Source organism: Aquarana catesbeiana, linkage group LG13 (genome assembly GCF_042186555.1).
Source record: "Aquarana catesbeiana isolate 2022-GZ linkage group LG13, ASM4218655v1, whole genome shotgun sequence".
Taxonomy (NCBI): domain Eukaryota; kingdom Metazoa; phylum Chordata; class Amphibia; order Anura; family Ranidae; genus Aquarana; species Aquarana catesbeiana.
The window spans coordinates 191,758,700-191,775,271 of NC_133336.1; the positions used below are offsets into that span (position 1 = coordinate 191,758,700).

At 42.9% G+C, this 16,572-nt stretch overlaps 1 protein-coding gene across 2 annotated transcripts in view; it reads right to left on the reverse strand.

Annotated features, from left to right (window-relative positions):
* LOC141117094 (high affinity immunoglobulin gamma Fc receptor I-like) overlaps positions 1–16,572 on the reverse strand; it is a 102,017-nt gene that overhangs the window by 75,564 nt on the left and 9,881 nt on the right. For both annotated transcript variants that reach the window (XM_073609703.1, XM_073609704.1), the window contains exons 2-3: positions 6,527–6,547; positions 2,224–2,481 (exon numbers count right to left, since the gene is read on the reverse strand). In XM_073609703.1, the coding sequence (XP_073465804.1) occupies positions 2,224–2,481; positions 6,527–6,547 (279 nt within the window). The remainder of the gene's footprint in view (positions 1–2,223; positions 2,482–6,526; positions 6,548–16,572) is intronic.

Here is a 16,572-nt window from a genome sequence, read left to right on the forward strand (position 1 = left end):
GCTCAGAGCTAATAATAGAACAGTGCCCACCCAAGACCCGGGGCTTTTTGGGGTCCCACTCGGGGCTTCAGCCTCTGTCATCCCCCCCCACCGACGCCACTGCCTCAAACTATCCCGTTTTACCAGCCTTGCCCATGACATGGCATAATGCCGTGCATAGGCATTGCTAGACCAAGAGTAGGATCTTCAGGTGTAGTGCCCCTCAGTGGAACCAAAGCAGACATCTCTTTCTTCCAAGATCCACATATTTTCAGAGTGCAGTGGACAGTACAGATAAAAGACCCTTTAATTGATAAAATAAAGATAAATGGCACTTATGTGCCTACTTATCACTATTTTTCAATTAACCACTAGCTGACCAGCTCACGCAGATATACTGTGGCAGGTCGGCTCTCCTGCGCGAACCGTACCTGTACCTCAGTCCGTGCAAGGAGGATAGCGGGCGCGCGCCCGCGGACTCGATGTCCACCGGCGACCTGCGATCGCAGTGAGGAGAGGCAGAACGGGGAACTGCCTATGTAAACAAGGCGCTTCCCTGTTCTGCCAGATGACATGACAGAGATCTACTGTTCCCAGTGATCGGGAACAGCGATCTCTGTCATATCCCAGTAAGCCCATCCCCCCTACAGTTAAAACACACCTAGGGAACACACTTAACCCCTTGCTCATCCCCTAGTGTTAACCCCTTCCCTGCCAGTGTCATTTTTACATTAATCGTGCATTTTTATAGCGCTGATCAATGTAATAATGTCACTGTTCCCCAAAAAGTGTAATTTGGGGTCAGATTTGTCCACCGCTATGTTGCAGATCGCCACCATTACCAGTAAAAACAATAAAAGAATTAAAAGTCCCTAAATCTATCCCGTAGTTTGTAGACGCGATAACTTTTGCGCAAACCAATCAGTATATGCCTATTGCGATTTTTTTTTACTAAAAATATGTAGACGAATACATATCTGCCTAAACTGATAAATATTTTTTGTTATATATTTTTTTGGTTATGTATTATAGCAGATAGTAAAAAAAATAGTTTTTTTTTCCAAAAATTGTTGGTCTTTTTTTGTTTATAGTGCAAAAAATAAAACCCGCAGAGGTGATCAAATACCACCAAAAGAAAGCTCTATTTGTGCGTAAAAAAAACGTCAATTTTGTTTGGGTACAGCATCGCACGACCGCGGAATTGTCAGTTAAAGCGACGCAGTGCCGTATCACAAAAAAATGACCTGGTCATTAAGGCAAATCCTGAAGTGGTTAAAAAGGTGTTTTATCAACATTATTTAGGGTGCTTCATCCATCAATGCAAGCAACAAAGACCACTGATCACCAACACAAGGGGCACTGATCTGCAACAAAAGGGGCCCAAACCACCGGTCACCAATTAAAGGGGTCAAGATCACTTAGCAACTATATGATATATAGATCAAAGACCACTAAACAACAGTGTAAGGGAGCACTTACTGCTCACCCGAGCGCCGCCGAGTGCGGCCGAGTCACATAGCAGGTCCCGCCTTGTGGAGCCTGCACCACTGCATTCCATAGTCCTTACCACTGCACTGTATACAATATAGTGGATGTTGCATTGTCCAAACCCTCATACCCTATATCCTAAATTGTATGTTTCTGACCACTGACCATTTATGTCCTGACCACTGTACTCCATTTGCCATGTTGTAAATGTTGTGTTGTGCACTACATACTCCTGACCCCTGCACTCTATACAAGTTTGTATATTGCAGAATTCTGATCAATAAGTTCATTGACTTGAGGGTTTGCTAAATAGTCAATAACTGTTTTAATGAAGTTCTTCTTTCACTTTGACTTAGACAAAGTATGAGCTCAGACTAATCATCTAATTCTGATTTGTTTATTTGTTCTGAATAAATTAATTAAGATTTGTACTGTCTGTAAGGAATCAAAGATTTCCCAAAGTTATGACTAACTGGATTTGTAAATTCTATGATTCTCTGAACAAAAGTCAAATCTAGGAGGCATATATTGGGAACAATTTTCAACTCTGATGCCACCAAGTCTACAGGATGGTTGAGCAATGAACTCATCTAAGGAAGACTGTGGGTGGAGAATCCGAGAAGTATTTAAATCTACTTATTACTGGGAATGTTGACCCCTAAGTGAAACCATAAATCACTAATTAGAAGGACCTTAATTAAAATTTTATGTTCCTATGGGTAATCCCTCGGAGGGTAAAACTCTGTATTTACTTACCATGACTGACATCCAGTCTGACAGGGTCACTTATGTTTGTGTTGGTGCCTTTACACTGGTAATTTCCACTGTTATCTTGTTTTGCATCTCTGATTTCATAGCTTTGTGCTGTGTGTATCGGATTATTATTCTTGTACCAGGTGTATCTCATATCTGCTGGAATAGGTGACCTCACATTACAGGTCATCGTTAGAAACTCAGTTGTGAAGATCTTGTCCCAGTTTGGTTTGAAAGTCACCACAGGTCTCACCGAAGATCCTACAAGATAGCACATTGTACATGACAATTATTAGTTAGAACTTAAGAATTATTTTCCAGCAGATAAAATGAAGTCTTTCTGACTATGAGTTATTTTTGCTTGGGTAACCCTTGGTTTTATTAGTTTCTTATGTTACATTGCTCCTTTAAAGAGACTTGAAAAAAAAAGAAGAAAAAACAGGCATCTAGAGGTGTACCTGCAGTACACTCACAACCTTCCATTCAGTTGGATGTTTCTGACTTATGACAAGTGCTGGGACTTTCCATTAAACCCTGCCTCTACACATTGCTATTGGCTCATCAATGTGATGGGATTTGGGCATGAGAATGGGAACAAACTAAGATGTGGCCACTTGTTCCCTATTTTCTCATTTGTTTTCACCCCTCGGTCTCACCTTGGTAAGGAAAAAAATGTAAGCCGTTCCTCCCTTGCTTGTATATGTAGTGCTCTTCACGTTCTTCAAGGTTTTATGTGAACAAAGGCATTCAGAGCTCAGTTTTGGTGTGCAGCCAAATCCAGAGTTTCCTTTAATTATTGCTTCAGCTGGGACAGGGCAAGCACCCAGCAGTGAGGAGATCATTCTGTTGGAGCCGGCTCACCTGTGAGCAGCGTGGACCTGTTTATTGATGTTTGCCAATTATTGTGTAACTGTCCTGCAAACATCTATTTTTCAAATTAGATTTTACCACTTTAAACTGGTAATAATAATGTTTCATTTTATTACATGATGGAAATTTCTTCTTTTTTTCTTTTTATATTGCCTTCAAACATTAGGTTAAAGTTTAGCACTGCTGAGGCTCTGCTGAGCATGAGCTGAGAGATAGGGTGTCTTTGGTGCTGTGCTGGGGGGGGGGGGGTTGTCACAGGTCACAGCTGAGGCAAGAGCCATTCTTGCTTCTGCATCCACCCAGTCATGTCCAGAACTGAGCTATCCTACTGATTTCTTTACTCCTAATATTCATCCCCTTCCCTTTTATTTGTATGTATGTTCCATTTTTTAAAACACTAATGCATTAAAGAGCTCGGGGGGAGAAGGGGTGGGGGTGGTGGCACTTTTGGAATCCTCTATGTGGGCACCAGAGGTCCTTTTTCTGGCACTGCTTTGGGAAAAATTAAATGGGGCCCCCTCTCAAAACATCACTCTGGTCCTGAGAGACACAGTGCACTAGTTCCCATAATGGACAGATAGAAATGCAGTTGGGGTGGGTACAATGCTTCTTCCTCTCCAATTTAAACAAAAAGCTTTTTGTGTTTACCGTTGTATTAAAAAAAAAGGGGTTAAAAATAAATTTAAGGGTCTCTTATATTCCCAGGTCTTCTCTTCATTTAAAAGCTCCATCTGGTCCCGTGGCTACATGGCCTACGATACAGACATTAATGCCCCCAAGGGCTTTAAATAAATAGTGCACAATATGCTGCTACGACTAAGCTAAAATCCAGGAATAAAAAATGCATACATGTGAATAAAATAGATAAATAATTATGGTGCTAATACATGTGTTAAAATAGCCAAAATAAATCTTCAAATTGGTGATGTGACGGTGAATATAAATAAATAATAATGACACTCAGATTACAATGTCCAGATAGAGATAAATAGTGGGGGAAAGTAAAAATAATTAAACAGTTCCTTCCCTTAATCCAGATTGATTGACTCACTGGGTTAGATCGTTTGTATCAGGATATTTAGTTTTTCTCGCATCCCACTTTAGCCATAATACTGCTGATGATTCGGAAACTCCCGGTCTATTAGAAGCATTCAACTATGCAGATTGCAGTCAGCCGCTGTGGACGAAGTTTCCCATAGAGAAACAGCTGCTGTTAACCTTCAGGTGTATTGCAGCACTGAACGTCCTAAGCTCCTCCCACGCGTTACATCACTGACACGTGACTTTTTCAATTTTATACTTAGTACTATTTGTTTGGTTATCTGATCACCCTATATTGATAGCAGCTTTAATTTACTGATTTTATTATAGCACTAACTATATTGGTTTATATATATTTTTTAGCACAATTTATTTATATCACACATATCTATCCACATCAGCGCTTGTTTTTTTTTTCATTTTTTTAATGCCCCCAAGGGGATGCTATGGCCTGGACTTCTGGAAAGCCTTACAGCTTCAACACTTCTTCAGTTGTTTGGATCCTCCAAACTGCTTTCGACATTTATTACCTACTTAGGAAAAATTTGCCTCTAATCACGGCACTCTGCCACACACTCTTTCTCTAAAATGTATTTCCTCCTGGCTCTACCACTAGATGACTTTAAATTGCCTTATTTACAAAAATGAATTAGGTAGAAAATTTACAGCAGATCAAAGCAGAACTGTTGTCCACTTTGCGCTGAAATCGTCTATCTGTACACGTATACAGAAAAATCATTGTAAGATCTTGACCTGATGGTGTCATGCGCTATCGTTATTGCATACATGCTTCCTTGTGGCCACACAGTATCTGGTCCCTGCGCATTCGTTGTCCTTTCTTCTAGATCTTTCGTACATCCCTGTCAAGACCTATAAGAAATCTGTCTTACGCCACCTTCCTAACACCTTAAAGTTTGGAATTTCATTAAAGTGGAAGGACCCTTAACCTTCTATCTTACTATGGCTTCATACGGTGTAGGAAATAAATCAGATGGAAGACCAAACACTTTCTGCTCAAAACAAATATGAACAGTACTCCAAAATTTGGCTCCATTGGAATATGGCTATTTACTCAGATGAGAGCAAGTGTCTTCTTGACACCCACTCACTGCTTTTCCATTTCCATCCTATTGTGCCAACATGAGACTTCCCCTTCTCCCTTTACCCCCTGTCCCAACCCCATTACCCCCCTATCTCCCAGCCCCCCCCTTTTCTTTCTCCCCGTCCCTCACCCTACCACAACCCTGTCTACTGCCTCAAATTCTTACGTCATACTTCTGCTATATTCCAAGTAAAATTGAAAATGTATCCTGCCCATATCATGGTTACGGCCATGTGCTGGAGGCGCTTAAGTTACAGAGCTCTTTGTATGCTCAACATTATGACTATTGTTCTCTTCACTCTAGCAGCTGAGTGATTTTTTTTACCCCACTTCTTTACTTGCCTGTTTCTGCAGCAATCTACCTCATTACCTTTATGGAATTGATGCCTTCTACAGTTGGTTGTATATTTTCTAATGACACTTTTTTTGTACGGTCTGTTGAATACTATACTTCTTAAATAAAGAATTCACAAAAAAAAGCTCCACATGTCTATATGCAAAGGGTAAAAAACAGAACATATAAAGTTGAGATGAAATTTTATTCAGACTCCTATTGTGAAGGAATGTGATGTAGATAATAATAATAGTAATCTGAAAATGTCTATTTTCTTATGTGCATACATATTTTTCTCCTTACTCATTATATAAGTATACAGATTTGCTCTGTTCCTATATTTTCTCAAAATGGCGTGTACCCCCTACCTCCCACACACAGAAGAACGCGGAACTGGAGATAAGAACAAAGAGAGCCAAACCTCGTTATGAAAATTATCCATCTTCTTTTCTATCTTGACCAATGAGATGTACCTATTAGACTGACATAGCAATGACGTATTTGTGTGTATAAAACATTAACACCGCCTTGAATAAATTAGAAGTGTAACAGTAACGAAACTGAGCGTGTCTCAGTGTGTTTACTTTTATATGCATGCATATCAACACTTTTCAAATTAGAGACAGCAGCAGATAACCTTGAGCTCGATTGGAGCTCTTAATCATTTCTATAACACTATGTCATCAAAAGCCAATGTATAATCTTTCATCAGAGCTTAGTACTAATGAACAAAACAGGCACTGGACTGATAACATTGGTAGGATCCTAAAGGGGTAGTTAGTATGATTCCTCCAGGTGCTGCTGAGCAAGCCCAATAAACGGGGACCCTTTAAACTCCTGAAACACAGTGACATTTCTAATATAAGAGACTGGATAAAATTATACCGTTGCCATGTTTTAAAATATGTCTGTCAGTTATGTCATTATTGATCTATTTTAAGTCAAGGAGCATCACTTACCTGCTTTGTCCAAAATGATCACTAAAAAAATAAAAGAGAAAGTCAATGCAAAATTGTATTTTTATCTTACAGAGGCATAGGCAGATGAGGTTTAAATAAGCTGTCTCTTGCGCTGAGGACCAGGCAAGCTAGGGTGTGTGTGATCAGACTTGTTAGCCCACAGCTAATGCGAATAGCTAGGAGACTTGTTACCCTGCAGCTGATGGGAAGAGCCAGAGACTGAGAAGACCCCTTATCCTGCAGTTCATGGGAAGAGCTAGGAGACTGTGAAGACTTGCGTATCATCCAATAGGACGTCATCCAGGGGTATAAGACTTGGTGTGACTCCTATACCCCTGGATGACGTCCTATTGGATGAAAGGCTTCGGGTGAAGCTACAGCGGTGACATAATCATGCCTGCCAGCGTGCTGATTGTGCTTATCTGTTTTACATGTGATTTTCTACCTGCCTTATGTGAGTAGTTTTGTTAGCTTAATAAATTATGGAATTTTCATACTACTGCGCCAGAGATCTCCAAAGTACAGCCCACGGGCCACATCCAGCCAGCTAGGACGTTTTTACCGACCCGCAGATAGAGTCATCAGGCTCGCTGCCTGACAAAGCTTTGTCAAGTTGCGAAACCTGTGATGTATACTCACCCCCAGCAGTATGCAGCACAAGTCCTGCACCTCCTGGCACCCGCCCTCAACCAATGAGGTATTTTAGTGTAGAACAGCTGCACCTCCTTGGCTGCTCCCGCCCCAGTGGTTCATTCAGTATACTTTAGTGCTGTAATTTTGCATACAGCGTGCCTGTGTAACAGCAGTGCAGGAGCTGAGATCGGGAGGTGCAGAAGGTTTGCACTTAGGGCCCGCTGTACAGCGGTAAAGTACAGAGAGACTGATAGGGAGGAAACAAATGTTGTTGGGGGGTGGAGTTGTTTGCTCTGAAGGGAACACAGTTGTATTGCGCGTGATGGCTCTGAAGGGGACACAGTTGAGGGGGGCTTGATGGAACTGAAAGGGACACAGTTGTGGAGGGTTATGGCTCCACAGGGGATACAGTTTTGGGGAGGGGTGGGGGTTTGATGGCATTGCGGAGGGGTCACAGTTGTGTGTGTGTGTGTGTGGGGGGGGTTATGGCACTAAAAGTGTAGCCCTTGGATATCTGCTCTGGTGGCAACATCATAATAGTCCTGGACCTATGAGTATTACATCTCAATTGCTATGTTATGTTGACCTACATGTTCACCAGCCACCTTTGTTGTGAATATATATAGACCTTTTATTCATTGTTTAAATAAAATTAATATTTTTTATATATATATATTGTTCAATATTTCTTGCTTTTCTGCTTTTTAATACTGTGACTGTTCGAAATTACCAGTTGGGTCATAGTTGGGACGCAAGGGGGAACCCTTTCACTTGTACAGTGCCTTGCAAAAGTATTCACCCCCTTGGCATTTTTCGTGTTTTGTTGCCTCACAACCTGGAATTAACATGGTTTGTTTGAGGATTTGCATCATTTAATTTACAGAACATGCCTACAACTTTGAAGATGATTTTTTTTTTTTTTTTTATTGTGAAGCAAACAACAAATAGGACAAAATAACAGAAAAAATCAATGTGCATAACTATTCACCCCCCTAAAGTCAATACTTTGTAGATCCACCTTTTGCGGCTATCACAGCTCCAAGTCACTTTGGATAAGTCTCTATGAGCTTGCCACATCTTACCACTGGGATTGTTGCCTATTCCTCCTTGCAAAACTGCTCCAGTTCCTTCAAGTTGGATGGTTTGCTCTTGTGAACAGCAATCTTTAAGTCTGACCACAGATTTTCTATTGGATTGAGGTCTGGGCTTTGACTAGGCCATTCCAACACATTTACATGTTTCCCCTTAAACCACTCAAGTGTTGCTTTAGCGGTGTGTTTGGGGTCATTGTCCTGCTGGAAGGTGAACCTCCATCCTAGCCTCAAATCACACACAGAGTGGTACAAGCTTTGCTCCAGAATATCCCTGTATTTAGCACCATCCATCTTTCTCTCAACCCTGACCAGTTTCCCAGTCCCGACTGCTGAAAAACATCCCCACAGCATGATGCTGCCACCACCATGTTTCACTGTGGGGATGGTGTTCTTTGGTTGATGTGATGTGTTGGGTTTGCACCAGACATAGCGTTTTCTTTGATGGCCAAAAAGTTCAATTTTAGTCTCATCAGACCAGAGCACCTTCCTCCATACAAAACGTGCCATTTTGTTTTTTTGCTGAAAGTAATGCCATAAAGCCCAACTCTATGGAGCGTACGGGTTACTGTCTTCCTATGTACAGATACTCCAGTCTCTGCTGTGGAACTCTGAAGCTCCTCCAGGGTTACCTTAGGTTTCTGTGCTGCCTCTCTGATTAATGCCCTCCTTGCCCAGTCCTTGAGTTTTGGTGTGCGGCCGTCTCTTGGCAGGTTTGCTGTTGAGCCATGTTTTTTCCATTTGGTTATGATAGATTTGATGGTGCTCCTAGGGATCATCAAAGATTTGGATATTTTTTTATAACCTAACCCTGACTTGTACTTCTCAACAACATTGTCCCTTACTTGTTTGGAGAGTTCCTTGGTCTTCATGGCAGTGTTTGGTTAGTTGTGCCTCTTGCTTAGGTGTTGCAGCCTCTGGGGCCTTTCAAAAAGGTGTGTATATGTAATGACAGACACAGGTGGACATCATTTCACTAAATATGTAACTTCTGAAGGTAATTGGTTGCACCAGAGCTTTTTATGGGCTTCATAACAAAGGGGGTGAATACATACGCACATGCCAATTATCAGTTTTTTATTTCAGAAAAATAGTTTTATGTATATATTTTTCTAATTTTACTTCACCAACTTAGACTATTGTGTTCTGATCCATCACATATAATTCAGATTTAAAAAAAAACATTGAACTAAAGGCTGTAATGTAACAAAATAGGTAAAAAGCTAAGGGGGGGTGAATACTTTTGCAAGGCACTGTAATTGGGATGTGGAAAAAAAGAGAGAGGAGTGCCTCTAAGTAAAATGCTTTATTCAATGTGATAAAAAGAAGATGCTATATGTCGGTCGCACCATTCTTCCATTAAGGCGATGATTTGGTAGGCACCGCCGCTTTGTTGAATTGGGCAGTGATAAACATAGCGTACCACGCCATTTTTTGGAACATCATGCCCAATGCACTGTTGGCCTTTGGGTTTGGGTCATTGAGTCCATACGCAAGGGGCTCCTGTGAAGTGGAACGTTTCTTGCGACTGTGTGAACGCGAGACGTTCTGGATATATACCTTGGACACCATTGCCCCCAATGGTTTAAACGAGGAACTTGAGATTAATACCATTTTATAATTTCTTGTCCCTTCTTCCTTTGAGCACATTAGCCAATTCATTTTTTACTATTATTGTTATCTGTAAGGCATTTGTTTTTATATATATGCATATAATTTGTTCTATCACTTTTTGCTGTTTTTTGCTGCGTTACAGATGGAAACTGTGTGTATATATGTATACCTAAATGTACTCAGTTTAGGATTATTATGTCACACTACTTACACTCTACACCTAGGTGTTTACTGTAGTTTCGCCAAATTCCATCATCATTTTTTTATTTTTCATCTTTGACAATATTATATTTTTATTATCATCTTCACATTTCATAATTTTTCAATATACTATTCATCTTCCCTTATTTAATATATATATATTTTATATATATTTTTTATTTTTTATTTTTATTTTCATTTTTATTTTTATTTTTATATTTATTTTAATTTTTATTATTTCTATTGTTAATATTACTTTCACACAAAACTTCCCATTTCCCACTACTATTTCTATTTTTATATTATTATTTTTACTATAATTCACATCTATTTCATTATAATCCCATTACTTATTATTTTTTATTTTTATTTTCATCCTTATTTTATTTATTTTTCTTACTCTTATTTTTATTTTTATTTTCCTATTCATACCTATTTTCAGGATAGGTCAGCGGGATTCCTATCAGTAATTTATCATTCTATTTTAATTCTTAAACTGTTATTGCCATTCAGTCTTATTTAATTTTGGAGTTATGTTTCCCAATTATATTGTGCTATGTCTTGTTTTTATTAATGCCACATATAGAGCTCAACCTTTTTGGCCAGCTACGTGTTGTTTTGCAACACGCAGCTGGCCAAAAAGGGACACAGTTGTGGAGGGTTGCGGGTCTGAAGGGGACATGTTTGTGTTGGGGGTGATGGCTCTGAAGGAGACAGTTTGTGGGGGGGGTGGGGGCGGGGTTGATGGCACAGCAGGGGACACAGTTGTGTGTGTGTTTGGGGTGGGGGTTATGGCACTGAAAGGGACGCAGTTGTGTGTGTGTTTGGGTTGGGGTTGTCACTGAAGGGGACACAATTATGGGGGTGGGTTTGATGGCTGTGATGGGGGATGTGATGGCTCTGAGGGTGACACAAATGTGCGGGGGGATTCAGATGGGCACACAAATATGTGGAGGGGCTTGGATGGAGACACCAGTTTGCAGGGATCCTCTGATGGGTGATGGGGACACAAATGTTAGGAGGCTATGATTGTGACATCAAATTTACAGGGAAACACTGATGAGTGATGTGGACACAAATGTGTGGGGAGACTCTGATGGGGACACAGATGTAAGGCCCTAATGTACACTGGAAGTTTAACCCGCTGCATGAAGCTAGAGCATTTAGCTGCAGGAGTAGGATACAGGTGGACCATCCAGCCCCGCTTCCAGCAGTCTGGCAAATTGTATTCTATTCCACTGCTGCATATTTATTTCTAAATAATTTTTTTCAGCCCGCATGTATGTGTAAAATGTACGATGTGGCCCTCGAAATTAAAAGTTTGGAGACCCCTGTACTGCACTATGAGTTCCTCCTTTGCCTTCATCCCTTCTTGACCTTCATCTGTGGACTACCCTGGCTATTTGGAAACCCCTTTCCTGAGTCCTGGATTACGCCATCCATCCATCCCAGTGGGTTATCTCCCAAAAAGTGCAGCCAGACTTCCATTCATGAGGTCTTACCTGTTGGTAAACGGCTTGTGAGTGGGGTGTGCACTCGGGTGTGGAGTGGTGTATATTCACATTGGATTACTGGATATTGGCGATACATGCAGTTATTGATGGACTGTTTGCACTGTGTGCTTTTCTCTTTATAAACAACTTTCCTTGGATGTTTATGAATTAATTCATTTATTAGCACATGTTTATGTTAAACATATTTGTTTAAGCACTGTATTTGTTTTATCATTTAATTGGTTGGCATTTTTTGAATTATTGATGAATTATTGAATTATCTTGATAGCGCAACACATTTTTATTTATATTTGTTAATATTTGTTAATTATATGTATGAAGGTATATATACAAAGGCATTTATTTATTATATGTGTTTTACTAATGCATGTGTTTGTAGAAACCTCAAAAAAGTTGTTACAGTGAGGGAAAATAGTATTTGATCCTCTGCTGATTTTGTACGTTTGCCCACTGGCAAAAAAATGATCAGTCTATAATTTTAATGGTAGGTTTATTTTAACAATAAGAGACAGAATAACAACTAAAACAACCAGAAAAACGCATTTCAAAAAAGTTATAAATGGATTTGCATTTTAATGAGTGAAATAAGTATTTGACCCCTTTGCAAAACATGACTTAGTACTTGGTGGCAGGGCCGGTCCTAGACGGGGTGCACGGGGTGCAGTGCACCCAGGCGCCAGAGAGGTGGGGGCGCTGAAGCGCCGGAGTGCTCCCTTCCCTCCTCCTCCTCCTCTTGATTGCGTCCGGCGGCGGCGCTCTCCGCCGGTGTTAAAAGAAGAAAGGCGCCGCCGCCGCTGTGTGTGCTGCTCAAGCCCCTCCCTCCTGAGCGGCTGGTCTCTGCGTGGAGAGAGACCAGCCGCACAGTGATGTCGCGCGGGGGGGGGAGGGAGCGGAGGAGCGGTATGTGCCAGACACATTCTGCTCTGTGTCTCCCACTCCTGCCTACTTTAAACTCCTCTGCTCTTCACCCGGGCGGCGCGGCTGGCTGCACACTGTTCTCTCCTCTTCAGCTGCCGCCCGGGTGTATATATGTACCCTAATGGAGGGGGGGGCTGTACTAATGGAGGGGACGCTGTACTAATGGAGGGGGGGGCTGGAGGGGGGCTGTACTAATGGAGGGGGGGCTGTACTGGTGGAGGGGGGCTGTACTAATGGAGGGGGGCTGTACTAATGGAGGGGGCTGTACTAATAATGGGGGGGTCTGTACTAATGGAGAGGGGGTCTGTACTAATGGGGTCTGTACTAATGGAGGGGCAGGTCTGTACTAATGGTGGGGTCTGTACTAATATGGGGGTCTCTACTAATGGAGGGGGGTCTGTCCTGGGGGGTCTGTACTAATGGAGAGGGGGTCTGTCCTGGGGGGTCTGTACTAATAGAGGGGGGTCTGTACTAATGGAGAGGGGGTCTGTACTAATGGAGAGGGGGTCTGTACTAATGGAGAGGGGGTCTGTCCTGGGGGGTCTGTACTAATGGAGAGGGGGTCTGTACTAATGGGGTCTGTACTAATGGAGGGGGGGTCTGTACTAATGGAGGGGGATCTGTACTAATGGAGGGGGGGGCTGTACTAATGGGGTCTGTACTAATGGAGGGGGGGTCTGTACTAATGGGGTCTGTACTAACGGAGGGGGGGTCTTTACTAATATGGGGGTCTCTACTAATGGAGGGGGCGCTGTACTAATGGAGGGGGCTGTACTAATAATGGGGGGGTCTGTACTAATGGGGTCTGTACTAATGGAGAGGGGGTCTTTACTAATGGGGTCTGTACTAATGGAGGGGGGGTCTGTACTAATGGAGGGGTCTGTACTAATATGGGGGTCTCTACTAATGGAGGGGGGTCTGTCCTGGGGGGTCTGTACTAATGGAGAGGGAGTCTGTCCTGGGGGGTGTGTACTAATGGAGGGGGGTCTGTCCTGGGGGGTCTGTACTAATGGAGGGGGGTCTGTCCTGGGGGGTGTGTACTAATGGAGGGGGGTCTGTACTAATGGAGAGGGGGTCTGTCCTGGGGGGTCTGTACTAATGGAGAGGGGGTCTGTACTAATGGGGTCTGTACTAATGGAGGGGGGGTCTGTACTAATGGAGGGGGGGTCTGTACTAATGGAGGGGGGTCTGTACTAATGGAGGGGGGGTCTGTACTAATGGGGTCTGTACTAATGGAGGGGGGGTCTGTACTAATGGGGTCTGTACTAATGGAGGGGGGGTCTTTACTAATATGGGGGTCTTTACTAATGGAGGGGGGTCTGTCCTGGGGGGTCTGTACTAATGAGGGGGTCTGTACTAATGGAGGTGGGGTCTGTACTAATGGAGGGGGGTCTGTACTAATGGGGTCTGTACTAATGGAGGGGGGGTCTGTACTAATGGTGGGGTCTGTACTAATATGGGGGTCTGTACTAATGGAGGGGGGTCTGTACTAATGGGGGGTCTGTACTAATGGAAAAGAAAAAAGGAGCAGAGAAGAGGATTGTGGGACATATAGTCCCGAGAACTGGCAGCCCCACTGTAACACGGAAACTGCAGCCCACACAACATGCTCAGCTGAATGGGAAAGAGAGAGAGAGAGACAGGAGCCTGGGAAAGTTTTCAGGGAAGTACACCCAGGACTCCAGAGGGAGAGGACAGTGCTGAGGGAACACCATCAGAGAGAGAACCCTGCTGCCCTGCACCACCAGAGGCAAAGCCACACAGCCTAGCGCCATCGCTGGCATTGAAAGGAATGGAGTCATTGCGGGAATACAGCGGAGTCACCGTGGGCAATTCAGAGTGAGCTGACTCCTGATCAGAGGAACCGTTGCTGTATCGCTGGGTCAGGTGAGAGGGCCGATCGGCCAATATATACTATGTCTGCAGTCTCTGATCATCTCCTGTATTATGTCTGCAGTCTCTGACCATCTCCTGTATTATGTCTGCAATCTCTGATCATCTCCTGTACTATGTCTGCAGTCTCTGATCATGTCCTGTACTATGTCTGCAGTCTCTGATCATGTCCTGTACTATGTCTGCAGTCTCTGATCATGTCCTGTACTATGTCTGCAATCTCTGATCATCTCCTGTACTATGTCTGCAGTCTCTGACCATCTCCTGTATCATGTCTGCAGTCTCTGATCATCTCCTGTATCACGTCTGCAGTCTCTGACCATCTCTTGTATCATGTCTGCAGTCTCTGATCATCTTCTGTATCATGTCTGCAGTCTCTGACCATCTCCTGTACTATGTCTGCAGTCTCTGATCATCTCCTGTACTATGTCTGCAGTCTCTGATCATCTCCTGTACTATGTCTGCAGTCTCTGATCATCTCCTGTACTATGTCTGCAATCTCTGATCATCTCCTGTACTATGTCTGCAGTCTCTGATCATCTCCTGTACTATGTCTGCAGTCTCTGATCATCTCCTGTACTATGTCTGCAGTCTCTGATCATCTCCTGTATTATGTCTGCAATCTCTGATCATCTCCTGTACTATGTCTGCAGTCTCTGATCATCTCCTGTACAATATCTGCAGTCTCTGATCATCTCCTGTATCATGTCTGCAGTCTCTGATCATCTCCTGTATCATGTCTGCAGTCTCTGACCATCTCCTGAATCATGTCTGCAATCTCTGACCATCTCCTGTGCTATGTCTGCAGTCTCTGATCATCTCCTGTATCATGTCTGCAGTCTCTGACCATCTCCTGTATCATGTCTGCAGACTCTGATCATCTCCTGTATCATGTCTGCAGACTCTGATCATCTCCTGTATCATGTCTGCTGTCTCTGACCATCTCTTGTATCATGTCTGCAGTCTCTGATCATCTCCTGTATCATGTCTGCAGTCTCTGACCATCTCTTGTATCATGTCTGCAGTCTCTGATCATCTCCTGTATCACGTCTGCAGTCTCTGACCATCTCCTGTATTATGTCAGCAATCTCTGATCATCTCCTGTACTATGTCTGCAGTCTCTGATCATCTTCTGTACTATGTCTGCAGTCTCTGATCAGCTCCTGTATTATGTCTGCAGTCTCTGATCATCTCCTGTACTATGTCTGCAGTCTCTGATCATCTCCTGTACAATATCTGCAGTCTCTGATCATCTCCTGTATCATGTCTGCAGTCTCTGACCATCTCCTGTACTATGTCTGCAGTCTCTGATCATCTCCTGTACTATGTCTGCAGTCTCTGATCATCTCTTGTATCATGTCTGCAGTCTCTGATCATCTCCTGTATCATGTCTGCAGTCTCTGATCATCTCCTGTATCATGTCTGCAGTCTCTGATCATCTCCTGTATCATGTCTGCAGTCTCTGACCATCTCCTGTACTATGTCTGCAGTCTCTGATCATCTCCTGTATCATGTCTGCAGTCTCTGACCATCTCCTGTATTATGTCTGCAATCTCTGATCATCTCCTGTACTATGTCTGCAGTCTCTGATCATCTCCTGTACTATGTCTGCAGTCTCTGATCATCTCCTGTATTATGTCTGCAGTCTCTGATCATCTCCTGTACTATGTCTGCAGTCTCTGATCATCTCCTGTACTATGTCTGCAGTCTCTGATCATCTCCTGTATTATGTCTGCAATCTCTGATCATCTCCTGTACAATATCTGCAGTCTCTGATCATCTCCTGTATCATGTCTGCAGTCTCTGACCATCTCCTGTATCATGTCTGCAGTCTCTGACCATCTCCTGTATCATGTCTGCAGTCTCTGACCATCTCCTGTACTATGTCTGCAGTCTCTGATCATCTCCTGTATCATGTCTGCAGTCTCTGACCATTATCATGTCTGCAGTCTCTGACCATCTCCTGTATCATGTCTGCAGACTCTGATCATCTCCTGTATCATGTCTGCAGTCTCTGATCATCTCCTGTATCATGTCTGCAGTCTCTGACCATCTCTTGTATCATGTCTGCAGTCTCTGATCATCTCCTGTATCATGTCTGCAGTCTCTGACCATCTCTTGTATCATGTCTGCAGTCTCTGATCATCTCCTGTATCATGTCTGCAGTCTCTGACCATCTCCT